Here is a 10,860-nt window from a genome sequence, read left to right as displayed (position 1 = left end):
CCTACTTAACATATGAACAGATGTGTAAATGTGCATCCACAGAGGATGCAAGCAAAGGATAAAGTGTCAATGCACACTAGACCCAACACAAATAAATTGGGGAGAAAATGCATAACCCTGCCCATGTATTCCTATTGGATATACTATAATAATTAAAAACCCTGCACATCAGGGTATGTTCCTTTTATGGTACTTTGTATATTCACTTTGAAAGTATTTTGAAGTGCTTCATTATTATCACTTTTTAAATGGTTTTATTTGTTATACTGTTGTTGACTGTAGCTAAGTGCTTTTTCCAGTGACGTCTTGTGTTTGTAACTTGGAAAACACTGGAATTTAGGAATCTAAATGGTTCAATTAGAAAGTTGAAAGTTTGGCAGTGCATGGTGATGGGACCGGTTTACTTTTTAAAAAACTTACACAGACCACAATAAGTCTTTTTGTTTCTAAATGCAAGGTCTTCAGACGATTGCACAAGTCCTGCCCGCAGTGGCGTGAGCCGCATCATGCGCGTCTGTGTGCGGTGACGTCAGCGACAGGCCAGTTTCCACAACAGCTTCTGACTTTGTGATATGCAGGACTATCCATGCCAAAATTCAAATACACAGAGAAAATAATAGATCAATAAATGTTTAAATTAATTAATTAATGTTCGCATGCATAGTCCTGCATCTTCGTGGACCAGTGCCTGCCAGCAGAGTGGGCTGTTGAGTTATTGCTCACTAAATGGAAACCAGACAATTCAGGCCTTCTGATTTACCCTTTGGTCGTGACTTGGAAGCAGAGATTACAACATATAGCATCTGTAGAGTGACTTTCAGATGGAAATGTGTACAAATTACATGTATATATGATATACTGTATATATAGGGCTTTTCTGAATATCCATACTGACAAAATGATAAATATATGTTTCTGACACTTTGACCCTTACAAAAAAGTACCATGGGATTACCATGGTTGTACAATGATAGTGCATGGTACAGTATAGTACTCTGATGGTACATGCATGATACAGTACAGTACTATGTAGTACATTAATGGTATATTATATTACATGGACGGTACATGCATGGTACAGTATAGTACTGTGTAGTACATGCATGGTACAGTATAGTGCAGTGTAGTACATGATGGTACATGCATGGTACAATATAGTACAGTGTAGTACATGGATGGTACATGCATGGTACAGTGTACTACATGAATGGTAAATTAATTATACATGGATGGTACATTATAGAGTGTAGTACATGGATGGTACATCATGTTCCCATGTTATATTATATTTCCAATGTTCCATTGGATTGTTACAGATGTATGAGTAAGGTGTGTACATTTTTATTTTATTTTTACATTCTGGTCACTTTCTTATACTTTTAAATGTTAGTCTACTCTGAGTGTAGGAGCTTCAGAACTGCATTTCCCCCATTGTCTTACATATGTGAGAAGAATGCAATTGACAGGTGCATTCAAAGCTTGTGCCACAGTGAACTGTATTTTAAAAGTATAAAAACGTAGTCAGGATGTCAAAGAAAAAGTATTAAAACAAGACAACTTACTTAAACAGTTGTAGCAACATAGGAACATATAGCACGATACTACTACTACTAATAAACATTTAGACACACGTCAAGTTGTTCAGTAATTAGACGTTGCGTACGTCACTGACCTCCGAGTGGTATGTAATGCGCATGCCCAAGAAAGACTGGCCTCGCCGTTTCCAGGTTGTCATGGAGAGCGCTCGTGAGGGGTGTTGCGAGCACAGCGGTTAAACTTGTGAGTTCGTGAATAATCTCAGTTTATGTATAATTGAATGTTTTGATTAAGTTTTTAATTTTGTTAAAACATAATTACATTTTACACGCATGTAAAGTTTCCCATTAATCTAATCGCAACCTTTTTAAAAAATAAAATCTTTCATTTTTCTTTCTAGGCAATGGTGTCGAAGTACGCGCTGTTTGACTTCTAATGACAAGCCCCACCCCACTGTGCGAACAGGCCTGTCGGAGTGGATCAAAAATGCAGGTTTTCTAAAGGTTTTTGATTTAACCAGACGTTATTGTTTCATGGCCGGTAGCAGGACTTTCGCACAAAACAAAATTATTACATTTTCAGGTAGGCCTAATCTCTATTTTTGTTTTTCTTTCTATCTCTAATTATATAGGTATATGTTTAAAATATATTGTACATTAGGATTATTTATTAATTACAGATTGTATTACTATTATTATTATTATTATTATTATTAATGTGTTTTTGACTATCTACATTTTTGCTTAGTTTTATTTGTGTTAAGAAATCAAAGCTGACCTTGAAGACCTACTTAAAAGATTAGAAAAAGAAGAGAAAACGTGCAAAGAAAATAGAAAAGAAAGGAAAAGAAAAGAAAACATACCCCAATGAGGCGGACTCACTTTCTGACACTGAGGTAATAGTTGTATCTACGGCAAAGGCGCGGAGTTTTGACATTCCCAGCGGAATTAGAATTTGTTGAACATGCAACTGCAGCTGTAGCTCATGTGAAAGCACATGATATGATATACTTAGATTTTCAAAAAGCTTTTGATAAGGTTCCACACCAAAGACTGATCCTCAGATTGGAAGCTGCAGGCATTCAGGGTAATGTAAGTAGATGGATTATGAACTGGTTGATGTTTAGGAAACAGAGGGTGTCGATTAGAGGAGTTGCTTCTAACTGGAGTGAGGTTGTTAGTGGAGTTCCACAGGGATCAGTACTAGGGCCTTTGCAGTTTCTAATCTATATTAATGATGTGGACTCTGGGGTAGTTAGCAAACTTGGGGGACTTAGATAATATTCAATATTTCTAATAAGTATCTATTTTGTTAATTCCCTTACCCCCACCCCCCAATACATACACCTTGTTGTCAAATACACTAAGCAATTACCATAATTATTGCATAAATCACATGTTAAACTTTCTTTAACTTCATCATATTCATCACCCTGTCATTAATGGAAAAACTTGCAAGAGGTCTTCATATGGACTCACATGCAGGAGGTTGATGGAATATGTAGTTCTGAAAAAATACATTTGAGCCCATACGAAAACATATTGGAAACGGAACAAGAGGTTTTAAAAGAAATGTTTGAAATTAAAACAGACAAGTTTGAAGAAACAATTGGGGCAACCTTCGCCCAAAACAATTTTAAAACTTTGCTTATTTGCTTGATGCAAACCAAGTTTGTCCCAATTGCTTCTTCTAACTGAATGGTTATATATGTATATATAATTTCTAAGTAAAATCAGAAAGAGAGAGTATTGTCTTTTACCACTGTTCTCTATTTTAAACATTCAATATATGTTTTTGCATATGTCACAAAGAAGATGAGTTGCCCAGAAGCCGAGGTGAAGAGGGCTATTAGGCAGAAATTAAGCAATGAGGAGAAGCTGATGCATCGTTGTGAATCAAAAAACAAATAAACATTCATAATTTAGATTTATAATACCGTTATGTACATTGACTGATATAGGGGATTTAATTATTGTGAAAATATGTGAGATGGGTTATGGTATGTATGATATTACAGTTGACTATTATTTTGTATCCATTTATAATCTGTCTAGGTGTCTATTTATGTATCTATCTATAGTATGTATCTAATCTATTGATTTCGCCTACTAATGGTTTTCAATATTTTTAAAGAAGGTTATGAATTAACATGTTTAGAATGGTATAGATGTATTGACTGGATGTGTACAAAAAAATACAAAATAAAATGGTGTGTTAAATATTGTTCTTGATTGTTGTTGTTTTTGAGCCACATTGCTGAATAAAGATTATCAAGGTCCAAGACTGTATATTTATTTATATTGTACATTATGTTGTCTATATGGTCTAATATAACATGCCATCAAATGTTGAATCATGGTCGTTTTATAGTAATGTCCTAGTACCATGCTAGTCTCATTGTACTTTATACCTGGAAATCCCAAATGTATTTTGTACCATGGAGCTACCAATTGTACCATGGTACTTCAACTGTACTTTGTACCATGGTATTTCACTAATTTACATTAGAACCATGGTACAAAGTACAGTTGAAGTACCGTGGTAATTCAGCTGTCCAATTTACATTAGAAGTACCATGGTACATTTTTCATGGTAATCCCATGGTACTTTTTTGTAAGGGGAGACAACATACAGTGAATCTGCATTAGCTGTGCGTGTTTGTACTGAAAATAAACACATGCAGTGGTCAGTAGCGGCAGACCAGAGGAGTTGGGATGTTACTCTACAGTTGTGTGCTGGTGACCTGGCTCTGTTTGCGCTGTCTCAGTGAAGCAAGTGCCAAGGACATTACGACAGGAGATGTGTGACCTTCAGAGGGTGCCAAGTGTAAAACCAGACCCCAGCACTGAGAAGTGACCAGCCTAAACACACCACCCTTCAACAATGAACACAGCTCCAGTTAGTAACTTTCCTTTTCTATAAAAGACCAAAGCAAAGTTATAAGTTTTGATTTGTTTAGTCCCAGAAGAGACCTTTCCCCAAACCAGAAATATAAACTGTGCCTGGTGCAAACAATCACAAGGGGACAAATCTTCAAAATACTTCTGTAAAAGTGCTATGGAGAGTGTGAAGTTATGAGTAATAAAAAGTGAAATAAAATGTGGCATTTTAGAAGCCTGTGTCTGCACACCAAATTCTCAGCTGTCTTGAATGATATTCCTTTTTCACATTATTCATGGCTCAGGTCTAGCAACCCCAGAGGTGTTTTCATCCCTCACCCTGTCGCACTGCCACAACCTTCGCTGCTAGATTACGAAATCAAGAAAACTGCCCTGACCACACTGTACAAAACAACACTTCTGCCAAGTATTACTGCACCGGCTGCGCTGACACACTGAGCCCTTTGAAAGCCCTGCAGTGCACAGCGAGCTGAAGGTCACTGCACTGCCAGGGGACGGCTTGCTCACACTGCACTGCGCCTCTGGGCCTGTCTGCAATAGAGACAGTCTGTCTTTCAAACATAAGAAGAAGAAGCTGTGTTTCAAACAACTGCAACAGCAATTTCCCCCACAGTGATACATGCGCATTCGCCAGTGTGCATTCCTGCAAACAGTGTGGTTGCAATCAAACAAAAGTGTTCATATCTACAATATTGATTTTGTGGACGATTACATTTATTTGACAGCTGACAAAATCAATCAATCAAACAAACAAACAAAAACAACACTCAGCAAACAGTGACACGATCTGCGAGCACAGTGTCTCAGGTGCGCAGGTGCAGAGCGGTGAAGCAGTGACCCGGCTGCGCGCTGAGGCGGCTGGGATACGGGCGCGCGCGTGCGTGCGTGCGTCACTCCGTCAGAGACGCGCGAAGATGGCGATGCGAGCGGCGCTGCGCTGCGTCTCCGCACAGCTCCCCGCCGCCCGGACCCTGCTCCTCCGCCCGGCCCACACAGCGCCCGCCCGGCTGCCCTGGAGGGCCGGCGCCCCTCGGACACTGACCACCGCCTCTCAGCTGGGCTCAGGTGAGACTTTGCAAACACTTTACCCAACTAACCGAGTGTGAGCGGCTGCGCATCAGTGCGCGGCGGGCGGCCGGGCTGGGCTCAACAGTGCGGGGTGAACACGGCTCTGCTTCTCGTTTGAAAGTAATGCGTGTTCAAACACAACACGTCATAAAAGCAACCAGCGTGTCTCTGTACACGCACTGCTACAGCAGAGAAGTGCGCGCAACTGCCCAGTTACCTTTCCAACACCTGCTTCAATGAGGAATGCGTGCGTTTCTGTGATGAGCCGCAGATTGAGCACAGCGCTACCAGAGAAGCAGCCTGCCTTTGTGTAAGCAGCAAAAAGCTCATTTGTGGCACTTCAAAGGTAAATGTGTGTACCACCCCGGCTTTAATCTTGAGTTGTGGATGGGTTAGAAAATAGGGTGTGTTTGTTGAATATGTACTATACATAATAAACGAGTTTGTTGGCAATATATACGCTGCATAACGTAACACTCTTCTGTCTGGGCACTAATACTATTTAAATTAGAGGCCATTTCTAAAGACACATGCTAAATAACGCAGTAATTGCTGGCTGTCTAGTGTCTTTATTTTGAGCTCATCCAAGTCTTGCGCAGGGTTTAACACACACGCAAATATTCAACAAACTCCATTCAAAGATTATTCAAATACTCTGTTTGCAGGACAGGAGGCTTATGTTTGTATTTTCAGCTAAGTTGTTTTTGTTGCCACTGGCAAATCCTTTCAAGCTAGCAATGATTAAGTGTTATTCAGCTTTTCAGTTTGGTAAAAAGTTGAAGAGAAGCGTACATTTAGATTTTCTGTTCAGCGATGATAGTGCTCCCTTTCCAACTCTGTACCTGGCCTGGAGTAATATTCCTCACATTGAAATATTCATGGGAAGCACTTCAGAAACCGAGGGCCCAGACATTACTACTGCAAATGTAATGTGATAGTGATTTGGCTAATTAATTCATCCTGTGATAGTAACTTAATGTTACTAGCATTACACTTGAAATGTAATTACGTTTGCCACAGTACAGACTTCACTTCACTAGGTTATTGTTTGACCTGTGGGCATAGTCACACTCTAAATGTTCATCAGTCTGAACCGATGGCTTTATATCAGATAGCTTAAGGACAAGAATGACTGTTTATTGCCTTTTGTTTGATTGTTTTTCTTAACCTTTATTACACATTTACAAGGTGTAGAATACAGCCCAGAACTCCCAGATGAGTTGGCAAACATGCATGTGCAGATGCCAACACACACACTTACTTTTCCACTTAGTAACTATCCAGCCTTCAGTCTGCACTGTGTGAGATCTGGTTTAAGCCTGTATTTTCCTGCATGGTCTAATGCCAGCACTGGAAATTGTTGATGCATTTCAGTTGCCCTTCGGGTTATCAGGACATGACAGGAATAGGCTAACAGAGACCATGTTTTGGATGTGAGGATGGGTTCTTTACTAATTAGCAACTCGTCCAGCTCCAACTACTGTGCTTTGTTTGAAAATTGTGGATTGAAACATTTCCTGAATAGTGCAGTGTAAATTTAAAATCTGTGGCTGGTGTTCAGTGGTATACTGATTCAGTGTTCATGTATGTTGCTTAAGGAGAGAGAGCTGTGTCTGTACAATGCTGGAGAAGCTGCACAACTTTAGAAAACCGCATTAAATTACTCTGTCCTAAGGGGTTTAAGGGTTTAAGCATTTGGGTGTTAGGACTCTTCGCTCACTCCGCCCAATTTTCCAGTGACTCACAGATTGTAACAAAGTTTTTCTTCCAGAGTGTAACATACAATGTAATATTATAGAATACATACATGCAAAATAATGCATAAAGGAAAAATATAGACTTAATAAATCATTTTTATTTGGTCATCATTGACTGTGAGAATGGTGCCCAGCCCAGTCTCTCTTCCGTAATATGTTTATTTGCCAGTGTCAGATGTCGGATGTTGCATAATCCCCCTTGCTGTGGATCATAGTACATTAGCGTGTCCTTTGTACTGCCATTGACAAGTTCTGTCTATGCGTGTGAGTAAGTTTGATTTACAGTCTGCCTCCCCCTGCTTTTAGCCTATCTGAAGCCAGTAAATATAACCCCTTTAAAGTAAGAATCTCTCCCTCCCCTTAAATTCTTCCAAGCAATGAGTTTAACAACCGAAAGATTATCCAGCTGTACATTCCAGAATCTTCACACAGTCGAGCACAATGCGTGTAAGGTTAGGGACGTTTTTTGTTCTTCCTATACACAAACCTCAGAGTGGGATTTAGTCAGTTAATAAACTTTCTCTACTGATGAACAGATTTGGGTGTGAAGTGGATTTATTTTCTGTTATCCAGTGAAACTCAGGTTGATTATCAGCTCCAGACATTTTATTCAGTGCATGCAAGGCAAGAGTTATCAAGCACTCATGAAACGATAAAGCAGCTCTTAAATAAATGGCAGAAGAACAGTGAAATATATACATGTAGTTTTCATGCACGTATTGATGGGAGGGCACACTGTGTATTAATCTATTGATGCAAGCAAGCAAACAAACAGGAGCTACATTCAGTTATTGTGTGTCTGCAGGCCTGATTTGCAAGTCTGTCTTTAAGTGAGGGCTACTCCCAGGCCATTATATTTAATGCAGTGTCCAGTTTATCTTTAGGAAAGTTCATTTATCCCTCTTCGGGTGTTTTAAAAGTCTTGCTTAAGACCAGTTTTTGTTATTTATACTGCAAAGTCAAGGTAAACCCAGTTTACTCATTATACACAAGAGCTATTTATGTACTTATGTATTTAAGTAGAAGGTTTTCCAGGATGATGCAATGTTGTATCTTATGTTTTGAAATATCTTTTCTGTCTGCAGCCCTTAAATTCACAGACAAACATGAGTGGGTGCGAGTGGAGGATGGGGTTGGAACAGTTGGCATCAGCAATTTTGCTCAGGTAGGTGGAACAGCCTTTAGTACCCCCCACTATCAGTCGTGGCAACACACTGTGGCTTTATGTTGCAGTTTCATCTGTAGTTTATCACTGATATTTATTACTCTGCCCGATTTCTTTATGCCCCTGTTTATAATGATCTATCAGACCTAAGCCCTTTGTCCCAAAGCATAGAGTTTGGACTCGGCCATTCACTGATTTCTACAGTATAATTTCTTACCCGTTTATCACACCCCCTTACTTTATCTGATATTGAAGCAAATGTTCTTGCACTCTGCTCTAACCAAAGTGGCCCACAGATGTCACGTAAAGACATTCACAACTAACAGCGTGAACCATAAATTGCACTGGGACAGTAGTTGGTTTTAGATGATGATCACATTGTTGTAAGGTGAAAAACACACACAGCCCTCTTTTTTTTCATCAATTCACTTACAAACTGCATTGTCATCCAGCTGTCAGCAGAGGAGGTATCATTCACTCCCAGTTCATCTGCAGTGTTGAACAATTATATTTGGGCTCTGTTGAGTCCTGCCCAAAACAAATGAGCACTCAATCTCCCCAATAAGCCTTGCTGATCTGGTTTCTGACAGAGACAGTCAGCTCATTAGTCAGGCCTACTGAAGGCAGAAAACAGGAATTGCAAAAACTGTATTTAGAAGAGCAGGCTGACTGGTTTGTGGGATTAGTTCTGTGCATGTCTGCACAAACTGAGGAGAAAATAGTCTGGATTAACAAGACACTTTGACTCGCACAAACTGCAAATTACAAACCCAGAATGTGGTGGCTTTTTTTTCTTTTCCTCCCCAAAGACCTTTTTGTCTCTTTTGTGAACCCTCCATGAAATGTTGGGGATTATAATATGTTTTGCAGTTTAACTGTTATAATTTGAGATTAATTGAAATGAAGATCATATTAATGTTATAATGTTTGTGTATTTCTGTATATACCATATATTGAAAACTAAGTCCTTGTTTTTATTTAACATTGATCTCTTCAGTTGATATATTTCTTGGTTTATTAATTTCACAGGAAGCATTGGGGGATGTAGTATATTGTGGACTTCCAGAAGTTGGGACAAAGCTTGGCAAAATGGGTCAGTATTATCTGTATGTTGATTAGCTTCTATAATTTTGTTGTTGTTAATAACAACTTTGCTAATACTTCTCTTATGTCTCCTGTGCTGTAGATGAGTTTGGTGCTTTGGAAAGTGTGAAGGCTGCTAGTGAGCTCTACTCTCCTCTGACTGGGGAGGTAACTGAAATCAACCAGGCTCTGGCAGACAACCCAGGGCTAGTGAACAAGTCCTGCTACAAGGAGGGTGAGTACGCCACCATCTCAGGAGAGTGCACACCTCAGGAGCTCAGTGTTGAGAAACCTGTTCCTTATGACACGTTATATTTAATCATTCAGCACCCTAAACAAATACCTTTTATTATCTTTTTTATCTTGTTGCATCCCCTTTCTGTCATAGTTTACTGTAAATTGAATCAATTACAAAGTACTTAATTCAGATCCTACTAGGAGTTATAGGAAACTTATTCCTTATGGACTTTGTAACGATACTCATCCTTTATCCACCTAGGCTGGTTGATCAAGATGACCATTGATAACCCAGCGGAGTTGGAGGAGCTGATGGACGAAGACGGTTATGAAAGATATATCAAATCAATTGAGGACTAACAGGATCCCTGGGAGTCACTGTTCCCCTTTCTTATGTAAATTGTGGTTAGAACTTTCCACACTAATACCACCCACCTCCTGCCCTGAACCACTACAGCTCCAGCAGGTGGTGTAGTAGAGTCAGTGGGAAAACTGCAAATAAAACACAAACGAGTTTTCTAACTGGATTTAAACTGGATTTATTTTGATTTTTTTTTTTTCTTATTTTGATTTTTTTAACCTTATATCTTGGGATCTTTGATTGCACAGCAGTGTAACGACTGTGCGTAGACATTATTCCCATGACACCGTAGATGTCTAGTTAGTTAAAATCAGCAGGGTAGCTGGGCTGCTCTTTCAGTCCAGGCCTGCTTTTGATGGTGAGTATCTACTGAGAGAAAGTGCTTTGTTAGCGGGACAATTGTCACTTGTGTGTCTTATAAATAAAACTACCTTCAGATTAGAGGGAACTGGCCTATTTTCTTAAGTCTGACCATTTGTGGCTTTTCAACATACTCAAGGGGTTGTATTTTCTTTTATTCTAATAGATTGATTAGTCCTCATGCAAAATTCTATCATTTACATATGCAAAGCAAGGATTTGATCCCAGGGAAGTTTCTCTCTATCAATCCACAGCAGGACATTTGTCCTCAATGGAAGAGGACGGTATAATTGACAGGGCTCTTTATCATTAACAGTTTCCTTTTAATACTTCATAATTACAACATCTTTAAATAAAATATTTTTCAAACTAAAATTGTGATGTGCAAGCTGA

At 39.2% G+C, this 10,860-nt stretch overlaps 1 protein-coding gene across 1 annotated transcript; it reads left to right on the top strand.

Annotated features, from left to right (window-relative positions):
• Window positions 1-5,330: 5,330 nt before the first annotated feature.
• On the top strand, window positions 5,331-10,842 carry gcshb (glycine cleavage system protein H (aminomethyl carrier), b). The gene is made up of 5 exons (XM_066713804.1): window positions 5,331-5,501; window positions 8,347-8,426; window positions 9,456-9,519; window positions 9,613-9,744; window positions 10,009-10,842. The coding sequence occupies exons 1-5, from the start codon at window positions 5,351-5,353 to the stop codon at window positions 10,104-10,106; spliced, it is 525 nt and encodes a 174-aa protein (XP_066569901.1). The 5' UTR covers window positions 5,331-5,350; the 3' UTR covers window positions 10,107-10,842.
• Window positions 10,843-10,860: the final 18 nt, after the last annotated feature.

The sequence above is a fragment of the Amia ocellicauda genome, chromosome 9, assembly GCF_036373705.1.
Source record: "Amia ocellicauda isolate fAmiCal2 chromosome 9, fAmiCal2.hap1, whole genome shotgun sequence".
NCBI classification, from domain to species: Eukaryota; Metazoa; Chordata; class Actinopteri; order Amiiformes; family Amiidae; genus Amia; species Amia ocellicauda.
The sequence above is the reverse complement of the archived record's forward strand: the minus strand, read 5'-3'. Positions and strand labels throughout refer to the sequence as shown.